The sequence below is a fragment of the Prionailurus bengalensis genome, chromosome D3, assembly GCF_016509475.1.
Source record: "Prionailurus bengalensis isolate Pbe53 chromosome D3, Fcat_Pben_1.1_paternal_pri, whole genome shotgun sequence".
Taxonomy (NCBI): domain Eukaryota; kingdom Metazoa; phylum Chordata; class Mammalia; order Carnivora; family Felidae; genus Prionailurus; species Prionailurus bengalensis.
This window is the reverse complement of record NC_057356.1, coordinates 35,454,066-35,470,651: the sequence shown is the minus strand read 5'-3', so window position 1 is coordinate 35,470,651 and position 16,586 is coordinate 35,454,066. Positions and strand designations below refer to the sequence as shown.

The following is a 16,586-nucleotide window of genomic DNA, read 5'->3' as shown; positions in this document are numbered from 1 at the left end:
AATTTTAATCTTTGCATTGTTTTTCATTGTAGTTCTCCCTTTAACTGGGATCCGTGTTGGGGATCCCATGGCCCCCCATCTGTTCCATGATTCTCTAGAAGGATCACGGGACTCAGGTAGTTGTACTCAGGGCTCAGCGAGGGGAAAGACCCATCAGGCTGGTGGGAGGAATCTGTGTCCAGACTCCCCACTGGCTGCCTCCCCGCGGGAGGGCTCACACAGAAGGTGCTCCTTCCTCCCCCACTGAAATGCAACACCATAATTATTCTGTCTCCACTTCTAGCTTTCATCTCACCTCCAGATACTTTTCTTTCATTGTGTGCAGAATGTGCTTTGCACTCATAGGAAGAAGGTGATGTGGTACAGGGTGACTCGAAGAGCCACGGGCTCACCGCGCTGACCTCGGTCCTGGAATTAGATCCCAGAAATTGAAGCCTTGGGAATGGTTTCTCTCCCTGCTTCTTTATTGGAACTCTCCTCTGTAGTAAATCGCCAGAAGTGTTCATCTCGCTCAGCTCATTCAAATCAAAGAAACTCTTCACTTCAGCATGAAGAATCTTGGAAAGCCTACATACTATGGGTGGTAAATCTCAAGCCCTAAGACGGGCTTCACATAACCTGTTGGAGAAAGCTGGTTCTCTTTGTAGTTTGACCCTGCCTTTACCAAAAAGGCTAAAGGAAGTAAAGCTGCTTCTGCAGCTGGGATTTAGAAATAAGCTTCCACACATCCGCCTTGGTTGACCAGGGAGTGCCCACACTCCCTGCTGATTCTGTAACTTTCTCACCCTTCTCTCAATTACCTTCCCCCCCCCCCCCCTTTAGGCCTCTGGCCTCCAGCCTCCTAAGAGGCTAAGGGGCTGGAATTTTAATTGTTTGATAAATTTCATCCAGTGAAGGGCACTGCCTGGCGTTCTGTGAGTGAGGGCACTTTGAATGCAAACAGAACTGAGTTCATTACCGTAGGTCTGACTGTGATGTAAGTGACTTGTGTGAGAGCCTCCTTCCTAGGCTATTTTGGCAGATGGGTTGCAGCAAAGGGATGAAGCAAAGAGGCTCTGAGCACCCTTGAGATGAACTCCCAGATGATCCAAGCATCCAGGTCCACGCCTCAAGGAGGGCAGGGAGACTCCTTCCCAGTCGCAGGCTTACCAGGGTCTGAATGAAAGCCCCCAAGTCTTTAGCTTTCCAAACTGCCTTCTCCTGGCTTGTCTCAGGATTCCATTCATCTTTTCAGGTTTCACATCCCTCTATCTCCCCCTAGGATGTTTCTGGCTCTTCCCGCCAGTCCTGCGGTATTCATACTTTATTTTAGCATACTTTATTTTAGTATTTCAGACACGTATCTTGCCGAAAGCAGGCATAGGTGTACTGCATTGTATGTGAAACTAGGCAGGGACCCAGCCCACTGAAGGACACGGCCAAGGCCACTTCACATGAATAAGTTATGGCCTTATAAGACCTTAAAGATGTAGGGTTAATCATGAATTGGAGGGGGCTGTGGCTGAAGACTGTTGCATCCTAGATTAGGTGTTCTCCATAAACCTGCACCACCCTTCTCTTCCTACCACTTTGTTATCTGGCCATTTACCCTTAGGCACTCAGGAAACAGCGTTTAACTTTGATATTAGCCCCAACAAAGCCTAATTAGGAAGGCAGGGCAGCTCCAGAAATACCATGTGTCTATTTCCCAAACTACCTACCTCTCTCCTCTCTCCTTCCCACTGTTACAAATCGTCCAAACCACCCTTCCTTTTTAATTAAACGGAATAATTGAAGAATATTCCAAACACAATCATTAGGGTTCAGAGACCTTGCCAGGCTTCTTCTACAGCATTTAAACAGTGACTCTGAGGGGCGCCTGGGTGGATCCGTCGGTTAAGCCTCCGACTTCGGCTCAGGTCATGAGTTCACTGTCTGTGAGTTCGAGCCCCACGCAGGGCTCTGTGCTGTCAGCTCGGAGCCTGGAGCCTGCTTCGGATTCTGTCTCCCTCTCTCTCTGCCCCTCCCCTGCTTGCACTTTCTCCTTGCCTCGCACTCTCTCTCTGTCTCTCAAAAATAAATAAAGATTTACAGAAATAAATAAAGACTGGAGCCTGCTTCGGATTCTGTCTCCCTCTCTCTCTGCCCCTCCCCTGCTTGCACTCTCTCTCAAAAATAAATATTTAAAAAACAAGTAAATAAACATTGACTCTGAGTGGTTCCTTGATTCCCGTGGGAAAAAAAGGACCTCCATCCATTGTGTGTGTCCCCTACCCGTGGGGACGGCGTGTGCCTAGTCCAGCTCCTGCACGTGACCTCCCCGTAACAGAATGTCCCTTGGATCTATTTCAGAGTTCCCTGAAAAGAAGAGGCAGCCGGGAAACGTACAAAGAAAAGAAAACCTTGAACCAGGTAAGCAGAAGTATCATTCTAATGTTACACCTCCTCGAGGGGCTGTCACCTCATTTTGAATGGTCTCAAAAGCGTGAGAACATTGCCTTTAAAATATTCAAAGAAACGTTACCTGCCAACAAATTTGGACTTGCTCAAAACCTCCATGGGGTGAAAATGTTCTTTCTAAACCACCAACTCCTCCTTTTTTGTTTCTCACACTGATAAGCTGGTGACTTCTTCAAGAAAGACAAGAACAGACTGGCTCTGTGCAAAACATAATTTTGTGTAATTCAGGGCTCTCTGGCAGCATCCACAACTGGTAAAACGTATTTTGGCCGTCAGTCATTCACACAGTAAAATAGGTCAGCTAGTGAGGTGTTGGCTCGTTCATTCATAAGGCATTGTTTTGAACATTGGCTTTTTTGTTTGTTGTTGTTGTTTAACGGGTAAGCTGAACAGTATCTTAAACTGTCCTTACTGAAAGTGAGATGTTCTCGCCAGAAGATGGTAAAAACGTAGCCCTTTCTTTGTACACGGTTTGTGTCTGGCAGAATTTTCTGAGCGCTTCTCAACACAGGCTTTACTGGATTCCTCCCTTCTTTTTTTGAAAAAAAGAAATGCCTCTAGTATGAGGTGTTGGAGAGAACAAAGGCATTCGTGGGGCATCAGCTCCCCGAGTGATCGGAGCAAGTAGTAATTAGAGAGACTCAAGAAGTCTGGGTAACTGAGAGCTCCGTTGACCTGCCCCGTGAACTCCACTCTTGATCCCCTTTGGTTTTGCCATTATCCAAACTCACTGATGCCCAGAATGTCCTTCACAGAGGACTGGGCCGTGTGAACAGCAGGAATGCCAAAGATTAACCTTTCTCTCCTGCCCTCTCTCCTCCCCTGACCTCACTTTGGCATCCACTAGTAACAGGGAAAGTAAAATCTGCAGTCCCTGTGCTGGGGGCTTGGAGTGTCCCGGGCCTTGAGTGTGCTTCAGCTCCCTGGCTCTTGAGCAGGGAAGATCTCCCTTCAAAGGGTAACAGCTTCCCTGCTACGGAACATAGCACTGCCTTCACCTGTGGGTAACCCAGGCTGTGAACGGCCGTCACTGCCTCTCAGGAGTGTCTGAGAAATATTCCGGGCACTGGGAATGCGTTACGTTCCCCCTCCGCCCGCGGTACCATTGAGAAAGGAGTTTCTGTCCAGCAGAGCGGTGGAACCGAGCGCCTTGGAAACTGCAGGTCTGCAGCCAAAACTCAAAGGAAACCGGCACCCCGGCGCAAGGTAGGAACGTGAGTAGTCAGCGCTTGGGGTGCTGGCTAGACGTCAGACTTGCAAGCCAAAGAATATATACCCAGAGCGATATATTTTTGTTGCTTGACAAGGCCTTTCCAGCTGCTGCTGCTGCTGGTGGTGGTGGTGGTCCCGTGTGTGTCTTCCCCTCCGTCCCGTGCTTGCCTTCTCTGCCTGCCACAGGACCTGTGTCGTGTGGAAAGCGTGACTGGACCTTCTGCTCTCATACTGCGTTCCTGGAGCTATCTGATGATCTCTTGAAACCAGAGCTTGATATCCTTCAGCTTAGGATTCAGCCTAGACCCCTCCCCCAGAATGCTGGCAGAGTCTTAGAAAGTGTATGGTTACGAGATAAGATGGGGGGGGACCCAGCCTCCTGCTGCTCTAGCTGAGGCTGTGATTCCCCATCTTATGAGAAGGAGTGGCTCCGTGCCCCCAGAAGAGGTGAAGCCCAGCTCCCTGCTCCCCCCTCCCCCCCTCAATGGGAACCGGCAGGCGCAGCGCCTAGCTCCAGCTGCCTGGACCCGAGGGAGCAAGTCTGACCCTTTTGCTAAATACACACACTCCCTTGGCTTCAGAGATTGTCTTTCTTTGGAAAACTGCTTTGGCATCGGTCGCAGGCCTGGTAGTGCATGGGCGTTGGGTAGAAATGGCAGCATGCTTTAATCGTGTTAGAATTCCTGGGGTGTGTGTGTCTGTGTGTGTGTGTGTGTGTGTGTGTGTGTGTGTGTGTAGTTTCTGTCTTTAAGGAACAAGAAGATTTTTTTTTGGATACTTTATCAATCAGGTAATCTACCAATCAGACCCTCCTTAGGGTATCTCATAGAATCTTCTTCTTTAACTGACTGGGGTCTAGGTTCAAGAAGAAGGAGGGGAATGGTTTTGGTTTCAGTCAGATTTGTGGGTCATGGTGGGCAGGGGAAAGGGGGTGTGAGGTTTAAGGTTTCCAGAAATCGAGGTGATGTGAAGGCTCTCTGGGACTTTCTACACTAAGCATTTAGAGTTGAGCATTTCCGAACCCCTGGGGAAGACCCGGGTTGCGTGCGCCTCTCAGAGATCTTACCCCTTTCCTCAGTTTCTCGGTTCAACTTTTGGGGGGAGACCCTCAGGGAATATCACGTGAGACTTTCAGATTTTGGTCTGAGACAAAAACTTCCTGAGCTGTGCAGGTCACCTTGCCCCTTATCCCCACGTTTCAGGCCTGGCCTCCACCGTACCGAGGCCTCACCAGCTGCAGGTTTCCACAGAAGTGGCGGCAGGGCATGGGTCACAGCAGGGGGTCTTGCCCCTCCTTGGGTCTGCCCAGGCTCAAGGTGGGCAGATGGTGGGGTTCCCTTGAGGCTGGTGACACTCTGTTCCATGATATCAGCTGCCGCTTTCAGGCACAAAAGGTGAATTTCTCTGGTTCAAGGTGGAGATGGGATCATTTAAGGGCAAAGGACACACACTGGCTACCAAGTTAATGCTGGGGCTGAGGGCACTGCGATGCCTTCCTATCCTAGGCTTTCACTCCCAAACTAAACCATTTACAAAGCGTTGACCATCTGTCTCCACTGGTATGTGCGTTTGCGTATTAAAACTCCATTCCTTCATGTGAACAGCAGAGACCTCTCTGTGTATTTGGATGCGTAGATTTCTTGCAAATCTATGTTTATCAAATAATTGAAAGGGTGCTTTTGATCTGCTTTCAAAAGTTTTAAGAAGCTGGGGTCATTTAAAAGTAACATGCCCGTTTCTGGTGCAGAGTAGGTTCTCAATATTCACTGAAAGAATGAATGAATCCACAAATAAGCATGCTTTTATCCTTAGTATTAGAATTAAAAACAATGTCTTTTACAGCCTATGTGTTCTATGCAGGCCCTTTAAAATAGATCTCTTGTTACCCCAGCAGTGATGATAATCCATTTTGCTCAGTATGAGTGGGCAGACAGCTTTATTACCAGTTGGTCACAAAAACCCTTTTTATGTCTGCTTGACCAAAACCAAACCAAATCCTTAGTGTATTGGGTTCTTAGAGCACAAATACCGTACTCTCCTGTCAGTGACATTTGTATCATTCTCCTAATGCACAAAGAAGACAAAAGCCAGAGTTACTGACCCCTTTTTCCAATATTAATTACTCTTCAGACAAAGAGGAAAGGTAATTTCAGGGTGCTAGTGTGGAGATTTACCATGTACAATTTGTGCAGTACGTTATCCCGTTTGACCTTCACAATGACCTTGTCATTGAGTGGGGATCTTGCTTCAGGCATAAGGAGACAGACTCACCAGGGCTCTGTGATCAGCCCACGGTGTCATGGACAGAAGGGGCAGAAGTGGAACCCACTTCTGGCAGGACTGATTTACCCTTTGCTCAAAGGGTGGCAGTGAGAGCCTGTCCCTCCAAAGGCACCCAGGTAGCACCAGGGCCTGCTCTCCATATGGCACTGGCTCACAGATTGGCCTTAGATTTTTCCTGAGTCTTCCCTGCCGCATCAGGGTTTTTTTTTTTCCTTCCATGATCTTGGGGTGCAGGAGGAGGGATCTAGGCAGGGTAAAAGGAAGACAGGAGGCACCAATGTGGCTATTTCTGTATCTTACTGCCCAAGGGTGAGCGTGTGGCAAGAACATGGCAGAGAAGGAGTGTGAAAGCTGCATCTAACTCCACTAGACGATTTGAGCACAAAACAATGATCTAAAAGTGCGTTCTCCCCAAGAGGGTTGACGTATTCTAGAGATTGGTTTGATGACTCTCCCTCCCCTGGGGCGGATGGAATATGGCTACCATGGACCATGTTGTTGAGACTCTCAGGGTGATGGGGAAGCCTTTGCTGAAGTCTTTGCCCCCACGGCAGTCTTTTGAAACTTCTGGTAGCCAAACGGGAATGATTCATGAAATTGGTCATTTTTCCCATTCGCTGGACGTGCCTAGTAAAACATTTGTGCAGGCCTGTATCAGAGCTCATGTAGTTCCGAGGCATTGAGATCTGCATTGAGAAGGCACAATCAACTTTCCAAATGGTTCAAAACGTGCCTTCTGGACCTCAACCACACAGTGAGGGCTTTCAGCAGCAGAGAGTCTGCTTCAGGGACCCTCCAGAATCTGCTACCAGTGAGAACCACTTCTCCAGTTTTGGAACACTTAACTCCACCCTTGGGTTTCTGAGTTTAATTTCCTGCTGTGTTACAGCAAGTGAAGGGAGCGGAACAGAACAAAAGTTCGGACGTTGCCCTTGCCTGGTGAAAGGTTGTGAGTAACCCAGGTGTTAGGTCTGCAACCACGATTCATCCTAACCACGTGGTACTTGCTCCACACCTCGACTTCCAGAACTGCCTCCTGCCTATCATCCTGTGTTGTCATCCTTCTGTCATCCTTGTGATATGGTGGGGGTGGGGAGACGAGGGCAGGAGTAGAGCTGAATTGCCACGTCTCAGGGTCTCAGCAAATCCATAGAATGCAGGGCTCTGACTAGGACCTCTCTGTCCTGGTAATACCTGTGGATTGCTGGCCACTGTAGATGAGGGAGGTCCACACTGTGGAGGAAGTGAGTGGCGACACGTGGAAGTAGCTACCGAAGCCTGTCTGCTACACGGGGCTTAGTGGGGGGTTCTGGCCTCTCTCACCGGTGCTCGCGATTAGTCAGATTGGACCCACAAAAGAAGGACGAACCTTTGTGCTGCTAACAGACACTGGGTTTCATTCCGTTTTCTGCCCTCTTCACTCATCACCTGTGTGATGGATTCCGTGTGCATGTTTCCCCCCAAATGAATCGTTTGGTTTCTTTGGTTGCTGTGAGAAAGCAACAGACCGAAGGCCTTTGCGGTGTCCCCTACGTGAAGGCCTGGGCTCACCTCGGCTTTGTCGGCTCCTTCTACCTGTAACTCGACGCACTGACAGAAAGATGGTTGTTTTGTGTTTGTGTGCGCGTCGGGGGCGAGGTGCAAGGGAAATCATCAAAAACACGAACATTTGGTATTTTCAAATAACCCTTCTCTCGGGCTGTTCTCTCCTGGCAGGATGACAGTGCCGATTTGAAGTGCCAGCTTCAGTTTGCCAAAGAGGAAGGCTCCCTGATGCGTAAGAAGATGGCCAAGCTGGGGAGGGAGAAGGACGAGCTGGAACAGGAGCTCCAGAAGTACAAGGCCGTCTACGGTGACGTGGACAGCCCTCTCCCCACGGGGGAGGCGGGCGGGCCGCCCAGCACCAGGGAGGCCGAGCTGAAGCTGCGACTCAAGTTGGTTGAGGAAGAAGCCAACATCTTAGGCCGCAAGATCGTGGAGCTGGAGGTGGAGAACCGAGGCCTCAAAGCAGAAATGGAGGACCTGCGGGTCCAGTATGAGCGAGAGGGTGCGGGCCGGGACCACGCCCCAAGCATTCCTACCTCACCCTTCGGCGACTCCCTGGAGTCCTCGACGGAGCTCCGCAGGCACCTGCAGTTTGTGCAGGAGGAAGCGGAGCTGCTCCGGAGGTCCATATCCGAGATCGAAGACCACAACCGGCAGCTGACCCATGAGCTGAGCAAGGTCAAGTTTGAGCCCCGGCCGGAGCCCGGGTGGCTGGCGGACGGCACGGGCAAGGGCGTGGGCAGCGGGGCACCTCTGCAGGAGGAGCTGAAGTCAGCCCGGCTGCAGATCAACGAGCTGAGCGGGAAGGTGCTGAAACTGCAGTATGAGAACCGGGTGCTCCTGTCCAACGTGCAGCGCTACGACCTGGCCGCCCACCTGGGCCTGCGTGCCCCAAGCCCCCGGGACAGTGACGCGGACAGCGACCAGGGCAAAAAGGAGAGCGACGGGGAGGAAGGCCGCCAGCCCCAGCCCAAACGGGAAGGCCCTATCGGCGGCGAGAGCGACTCAGAGGACATGTGCGAGAAGACGTCGGGCTTTGGCAGCGGGAAGCCGTCGGAGGCGAGCGATCCGTGTCCAGCCGAGCTCCTGAGGGCCAGGGAGGACACCGAGTGCCTGGCGAGCATAAAGCACGAGGCCGAGCGCCTCGAGCGGACCGTGGAGCGCCTCATCACAGACACCGCCGGCTTCGGGGACGACGTGGGGCCGCAGGGCGGTGGCGAGGCCTCGCCGGGGTCTGGCGTCCAGGGGGCAGGGGAGACGGGCGAGGGGGGCAAGAAGGAGCCCCCGCTGCTGGGGACCATCAACTCGAGGATGAAGGCTTTCAGGAAGGAGCTGCAGGCCTTCCTGGAGCAGGTGAACCGGATCGGGGACGGCCTGAGGGAGCGCCTGGAGGGCCTGTCCCCCCTGCCCCACCTCACGGAGTCTTCCAGCTTTCTCTCCACTGTGACCTCTGTATCCCGGGACTCCCCCGTCGGGAACCTGGGCAAGGAGCTGGTCCCGGACCTGCAGGTAAGGGGGCTCCTGGCTCTGCCTCCCTGCTCCGTTTTGCTCTTCCTCCTTCTCGCTGGCATTGCTGCACTTGAACTCATTCTGCTCACGGCTGCTTGGTTATGATTTCAAACCTGCATTGTACTAAAGCCTCAAGTGTCAACCAAATCCTTTCTATTGGCTGGGTTTCTTTTCTTTTTTTTTTTTTCTTTTTTTTTTTTTGAGTTTTCTTTGATTTCCTTGTTTCTTTTTCCTTTTTCCGCTCTTTTTTTTTTTTTTCTTTTTTAACCTGCGCCGCTGCTCTTGGCTTAGAGGCCCTCCTTCATGACACAAGGCTCACCCCAATGGAAGCGATAGGGATCGACGCAGTCCGTCCTTTCTCCTTTTTTTTGGTGTCTCAAACGACCGGCTGTCCCGATGAAGAAGCAGAGGAGTTTAAAAACAAAGTACAAACTCATTTCACAGTCAGGATACTTAGCAGACTCGCTCAGGAGCGTTTGCATCCCTGCTTGGGTTGATTGCTGGAGGGACACAGTACAGTTCTGCAAAGCCCTAGGCAGCCAGGCCCAGCGGCTCCTGCTGGAAGATGAGCCAGAGTGGGGAGAGGAGCCGGCCCCCGGGAGAAGGATGGCTCTGATGGAGAAAGTCGCTGCCCTCCGTGAGCCGAGGGTATGGCGGAGTGGCGTGGCCTTCCAAGGACTGCTTTCCTATGCATCGCCCTTGGGTGCATGACCCAGCTGCCTCCTGGATTATGGCTTTTGCTGCTCGACCACAAGCGAGGAAGGAGGAGCCTTGTTTCCGTATCCTTCGTGGGTGTGTGCTTGCAGTTCAGTCTGATTCACGCATCCCCATTGCATGCGCCTCATAACCAGTGTTCTGCCTTCTTCCCCCCTCTGTATTCTCTTTTTGCTTTCCAGATCTCTCGCCCATCGTCTTGCGCATCCCCATTTTGGCTCTGTCCTCGTCACTCTTGTACGGCGCTGTGTCTGTTCATGCTTTTCCTCGTCTGGTGGTGGTTTCAGTTGTCTGCCTTGCCCACTTTTGTTTTCTCGAGCCCCACTCCCTGCCCCCCCCCACCACCACACCCTTCCCCTTTGTTGTTTATTTAAAATTCAAAACCAAACCAAAGCAAACCAAATCCCTCCCATGCACCTAACAGTCCAAACTGAGAGGTCAGCCGGAGTGGCAGCCGGGTCAGGAACGCGGGGAAGAGCCGGAACAGCTGCATCGCCGGGCTGATGGGGACGCTGGGAGCTGCCAGCAGGCAGGCCAGAGCTACTTCAGTCTAGAGGTCAGCACCCCCTGCCCTCCCGCCCCTCCTTTTGCTGTGTGGCTGGCTGTGTGATGTTTCCTCCCTGGGTCCAAGGCCCTTAGGGGATGTGGTGGGCTGAGATGGAACGAGGCAGGACTCCCGGGTACTCAAACCATTGCATGCAAATGGAAGACAAGGGTCTGCACAGGGTGAATTCCAGCAGACTGCCAGCACCCGGGTCCGACGGCCATCGTCCCGCCCACGGGCGCCGGGAGCTTTAGCAAAACATAGGAGACTGATTGGTGAGTGTTCCGTAGCTTTGTGTCAAACAGTAGAAAAAGCAGGCATGAAAACCAAGCACTGTGTTTGCTGGTGTGGAGGAAACTGTCCTTCCCTGTGTCTCATGTGGCCTGTCCTGTAGTTTCTGGTGACAGTGCTCCAGCCGGTGAGCAGAAGCAGGGAGTGCGCTCCCGGCCTGGGGGCTCTTCAGCAGGCTCTGTTGCCATGGTAACCTCTTGTCAACAAAGCTCCCAGACACCCTAGATGCTCCATTGTGCGAAACAGTTGTCAGCCGTCCTGTTGGTGAAAGCTCTTCCTGCCAAGTAATTCCACCCAGGACAGAGAGACAGGTGTCCCCGAGGAATGACTCGGCTGGCTCCGGTACTGCTGGTCAGGGTGGGTGATTGCAGGAATAGAGCATCCTGCTCCACGTTAGGAAAGGTCTAGCTCAAGAGGCTTCATTTCCCAGCCCCAGCAGGGATGTTACTGCTCAGCTCTAAGACATCCCGGTGGCTCCCAAACAGCAGAGGTGACAAAGACAGGGGACTCACTCCTGGAAGCACACTGAAGCTCACTCAGCAAAAGAGTCAGGCATTTGACTACGAAGGGATGCGCACAGAGGCACTTGGGGTAGAGCAGCACCTGTGCCCTTGAGCTCAGCTTGCAGCCAGCGCCTTGGGTAGCTGTGGGTCCTGACATCACAGGTCGGCGCACGGGGCTGCTGGCTTACCCAGAGCTGAGCTCACGTATCTCTGGTCTGGGCTTTTCCCCTGTCCTGTAAGAGTAAGTCACATCCCTACCCTCATTGATTTGGGCGTACGGTAACACATTTAAACTGCCCTTGAAAGGCTTCCATGAAAACAAAAACAGTTTTCGGAAATAGCCTGTGTAGTCCCACCATCCTTATATTATTTGGCAGAGGCCCAGCTTGTCCGAGAAGGCAGCATCCGGGTCCTTGCCCCAGAGGGAAGAATGTAACTATGAGTCACACCGAGCTGTGACAAGGAGGCAGCCCGCATGCTGAGGGCCGAGCACACGTCAGGGCCAAGCTCCCAGAAAACAAGCAGGAGCCCAGTGTGCTGTGCGGAGCCTCCACAGACGATCACAGGTACCCCGGGCCTTCCCGGCTGGAAGAACGAGCATCTGTAATTTAGAAAACGTTTTCTGGACACTGTCTTTGGGCCTGGAGTTGGGCATATATCGCAGCATATCATTTCTAGTGTGTTTCATTCCAAAATTGCAGGTAAGATGTCCCTAGGTTTTATACCAAAAGTGAAAGCAAACACCACCTATTTGGGGGTTTCCCCAAATACAGATTTAGTGATTGTTGTGTCTTATAACTCTGCAACTTTCACGGTAAGCCCCTTTGATCGGCCTGTGCCCCACACAGGGTCTTTATCTGAGAATGTTGCTTTGCTTGGGCAGTAGCAACCTCACAATTGTGTACATTTCAGAAGAACTGAATGATTCCTCTCCAGGATGGAACCCTCAGGAAGACACATTTCCTAGTCCGCAGTTAACACTGTACCACTAGCTCTTTCTAGCAGGGAGGTCACGCTGTGCTGGAATCCAGTCTGGCACGGGCATCAGGATCCCTGGGCTCAAGCCCAGCTTTGTCCGTTACTAGCTCTTTCTCAAGCAAGTCTCAGCCTCTTGTTTTCTCATCTGTGAAATGGGAGGAGAAATACTGTTCCCCCTGACTCACGTGATTACTCGTAGATTCTCAGAGCCGATGAGCTATTGAGAAAGTACCCCGAAAAGCGCTGGACGCTCTGTAAATGTAAAGTGTGGCTATGGATAAAGAGGGTAATATGCCCTGCCACTGAAGATGGCCAGGTGGGAAGGGGTGTCACAGCTGCCCTAGTTGTGTTTCCAGTGTCCTCTGCCCCCCCCCCCCCCCCCCCCGGAGTGCAGATTTTTTACTGGCTGCTTCCTGGTGCTGTACCAGCATAGCTCCGGCTAAACAAGGCAGCCCCGCGCTCTCTCTGATCGCTGTTTGAGGATAACTGCAGCTTCCTCCTCATTTAACATTCAAGGCACGTCACACGCCGCCTTGCTTAGTTAAACTCTGAGGAAATGTTGCTTAATGCCGGGGCGTCAAGAAGCTTCCCCATTGCCTGCCATACACACACACGGCATTGTGTAGCTTTGGAAACCAGCAACGTCGGGGAGAGGAAAATACTGTGTTGAATCAAACTGAGTGTTGTGCGAAAATAAACCTCCGTGAGAGACAGATTAGCAGAGTTAGCTGGTGCCACGTGGTGACTTAGGATCCCTGCACGATAGAGCTCAGGAGGGAATGTCGGATCTTCAGGCTAAGGGCCTCATTCTGAGCGTGAGAAAATCGAGGTCTGAGAGTGAGGTGGCTTGCCAGGAAGTCCCCGGGTATTTGGTGCTCAAGGTGGGGCGGGTCCCGAAGGGACTCCTCAGGCCTGGTTCAGCCCTCTCCCCACCCCGACATGGGGGGGCACTGCTCAGAAGAGCTCCATCTCCTGTGGAGGATGTTCTGAAACCCAGATCGCTGGGGTGAGTGACGGCACACCTAGTTCTCTTGCCATGCATGGTACGTTGCCTCCTTTACACATCTGTCCAGTTTCCTTTCATTTTATAAATTTTGATGACAAAGGGGAAAAGCTCATCGTGAAAGGCAAGGCCCAGGCAGCATCATTTCCCAGAAGGGGGAATAGTATTAATCGGGACTTGAGCATCCTTTGTTCTGACTATTCACTAAGGCATTTCAGACGGAAGATTCAGTTATATATGTGCAAACACATTATATTTTAAAGTATTTTTTTTAAATTTTTTTTTCAACGTTTATTTATTTTTGGGACAGAGAGAGACAGAGCATGAACGGGGGAGGGGCAGAGAGAGAGGGAGACACAGAATCGGAAACAGGCTCCAGGCTCCGAGCCATCAGCCCAGAGCCCGACGCGGGGCTCGAACTCACGGACCGCGAGATCGTGACCTGGCTGAAGTCAGACGCTTAACTGACTGCGCCACCCAGGCGCCCCTAAAGTATTTTTTTAAAAGATAAAACCTATTCTATGACCACTTTGATAGCTCTGTCATTTTTCCTTTTATGAGAGGAACCCAACATAGACTGTCTGTAGAGTCGGGGTCTTGAGAGAGCTGCTGTGTCCCTGGGGTGGATGTCACCCTAACAGACTGCTTAGTTTGGTCTTCGAATATGACACTGGGCTAAAGAATTGTACAGTGGACAATGCTAGACGTAGAACTCTTAAAAGCCTTCTAATGAAAACATCCCCCGATCCGTGGCCCGCAACCTCTTTCCCGTGAGGCTGTCATGAAACGGTACACAGAGCTCCTGTCCGTGAGCAGGGCAGCCCGACCCACCCAGAAGCATCTCCCGGTGAAGACTCATGCAGGCCGTCAGTGTGACAGTGCACAATGCCCCCATAAGTGCAGAAAAGGCGAACCCAGACACAGGCCTCTGTCTAGAACGAGGCCAAGACTGAGGCCGGCGTGCCTCGAGGAGTTGTCTCACTTCCTCTTACGTCACCTTTGAAATTACCGTCTGTGCAAGCCGATTACTACTATACTTGCATGAATTTCCTTTAGCTCTTTGGGGGTGGGGAGCTGATCGGATACCTGCTATCAATAGCTTAAAAAAGGCAGGGGGTGGGGGGCAGAAACTTTCTGTGTTTAAGCTGAAGTTTTTTAAAAAATGGATCCATTCCTCAAGCTCCACTTGTGAAATGCCTTCCATGTTATTTGCCTTGTAGATTTTCATATTTGGGATTAGAGAAGAGAAGACGCATTCTTATTTAGGCAGATGTGGGTATTTGGGCCGGGTTGAATCACCTACTACCAGAACTACCACCGGCAGCAGCAGTAACCCCAAGAAGGAGAAAAAGAAAAGCTATATTCTGACACTGTTGCATTTCAGGACATGACGAGTCTGTCACTAGGTGACAACAAATAGAAGGCCTGCCTCGCAGATGGTGCACACTCTAGTCTTAGGAGGGGACGGGAACATCCACACCCAGCACTCTTAAAATGATCACAGGCAGAGAAAGCTGAAGCCAGAACCCACTAATACCCACTAACCCATTCATGCAGGCACGCCAAAATTCACAGCTCAGAAGGACAGATGTTCCTCTCGTACCTATTCATCTCAGTACATGTTAGCTCGGTTCTCCCACTGCGCACCAGATTTGTCCCCTGACTTTGCTCCCTGTGGCTCCCGACAAACCTGCTGAGAGAGTCCCACTTGTTAAGAGAGAACAACGTATAGAATATGCAGCTCGGAATGTGTGGGGCGCCTTAAAAATAGTTCTGAATGAGAAGTGGCCGAGCATGGGCACTGGTCACATTTCAGATATAAATGAAACCAAGCCCGTGGCCCAGAGGATTGAGTTTCTAGAGCAGGAATCTCAAAGGGCTCTCTTCCCCAACTCCTCCTTTGATCCCTTAGTCAATGACACACATGAAGCATTTGTGACCCCTTATGCCCCAGCTGTGAAATACCAGCCACAATGGATAAAATGACATGGGGTCTTACGCCAAGTATATGCACACATGTGCTGACTTCGTCTATGGCTTTTGGAAGAAGCAGTAACAAAACTGGCCAGAACAAAATGGAACTCACCAGAAAATGAAGTCCTCGTGGTAGAGGTGGAATAGAGTCCTAATATTTAAGTAGCATTGCTAGTATTAAAGTCTCTATAATGAGAAGCATTCCTACTTTTTTTTTTTTGCTTCGAGATAATGCAAGTATCTTCTTAAGTGTGGAAAGTGATTTATAAGCCACTTTCTCTAAAGACGTCCAGGAGATGAGCAGTATACATTGGTGTGGACTCAGCCATCTGGGGGAAAGTGTGGGCGGTGGGTTTCAGAACACTGCCAGGGAAGGTAGTAGCTGTGATGTCAAGGTTGATACGTCTCCATAGCCTTGGCACCAAGTGAGGGTGGTATTTGTTTCAAAAGACTGCCTTCACAGAGAGCTCCAGACAGATTTGCTGGATGTATAATCAGGACCTTAGGTAAGTGGGCAAAGGACAGGTTTTAGAATGAACACTTTGGGAACTGGGTGATGAAGTATTTATTTTCTAGAGATCTAGGTGTTATGTGAACACTTCCTCCAAATGTATGTGGCTGGATGCAGTCGTGTGACGGTAGAATAATTCTGGACCGAAACTTTGACCAGAGCATGTTTGTGCTTTGTTTTTTGTAATTTGGAGTGACAGCATCCCAGCTAGGAACAGTTAGCTGTCAGTAGGAGTTTTAAGATTCCATTAGCAAAAATGGACAGTAAAGAAAAATAGAACTCCTAATAGACGAAGAGGACGGAGTTTCCGTTGTTGACCATACTCCACAGATGACACAGAGCCACTGTAGGTAAACCAGGTGCCCCAGAGAAACAATGTCATAGGACATCACGGGTCCTTTTCTGTGACACTTCAAAGATGCGGCTCCAACAGAGGGACGCATTTTTAATCAAACAATGCTGAAGTATGAGGCTCATATATTTGTTTGAAATAAAAACAGTGTAGGGGCAACTGGGTGGCTCAGTTGGTTAAGCGTCTGACTCTTGATTTCGGCTCAGGTCATAAGTGCACAGTTCATGAGTTCGAACCCCACATCGGACTCTGTGCTGACAGTGTAGAACTTGCTTGGGATTCTCTCTCTGCCCCTTCCCTACTCTCTCTCTCTCTCTAAAAAATAAATAAACAAACAAACAAACAAAAGTTTATGTACATTATTTATTAAAATTTTTTTTAATGTTTATTTTTGAGAGAGAGAGAGACAGAGCATGGTGGGGAGGGGCAGAGACAGAGAGGGAGACACAGAATCCAAAACAGGCTCCAGGCTCTGAGCGGTCAGCACAGAGACCAACGCAGGGCTCAAACTCGGGAATGGTGAGATCATGACTTGAGCTCAAGTCGGATGCTTAACCAACTGAGCCACCCAGGCGCCCCTGTACATGACTTATTAAGATTAAAGCCAAACTACCTAGTTTGGTTTAATACTATAGAAACTAAACTAACAGATACTTGATTTTCTTAAAAGGGTTGATTAGGATGCCTATTTCAACATCTAATAATATTGAGCTTCGGGCTAGTATTAG

At 50.6% G+C, this 16,586-nt stretch overlaps 1 protein-coding gene across 13 annotated transcripts in view; it reads left to right on the top strand.

The window, feature by feature from the left end:
- Positions 1-16,586, top strand: part of MTCL1 (microtubule crosslinking factor 1) — a 130,680-nt gene that overhangs the window by 72,777 nt on the left and 41,317 nt on the right. For 7 of the 13 annotated variants that reach the window (XM_043558307.1, XM_043558308.1, XM_043558311.1 and 4 more), the window contains exons 4-7: positions 2,332-2,391; positions 3,568-3,645; positions 7,651-8,988; positions 10,127-10,258. In XM_043558307.1, the coding sequence (XP_043414242.1) occupies positions 2,332-2,391; positions 3,568-3,645; positions 7,651-8,988; positions 10,127-10,258 (1,608 nt within the window). The remainder of the gene's footprint in view (positions 1-2,331; positions 2,392-3,567; positions 3,646-7,650; positions 8,989-10,126; positions 10,259-16,586) is intronic. The other 6 variants (XM_043558304.1, XM_043558303.1, XM_043558309.1 and 3 more) reach the window with 2 other exon arrangements.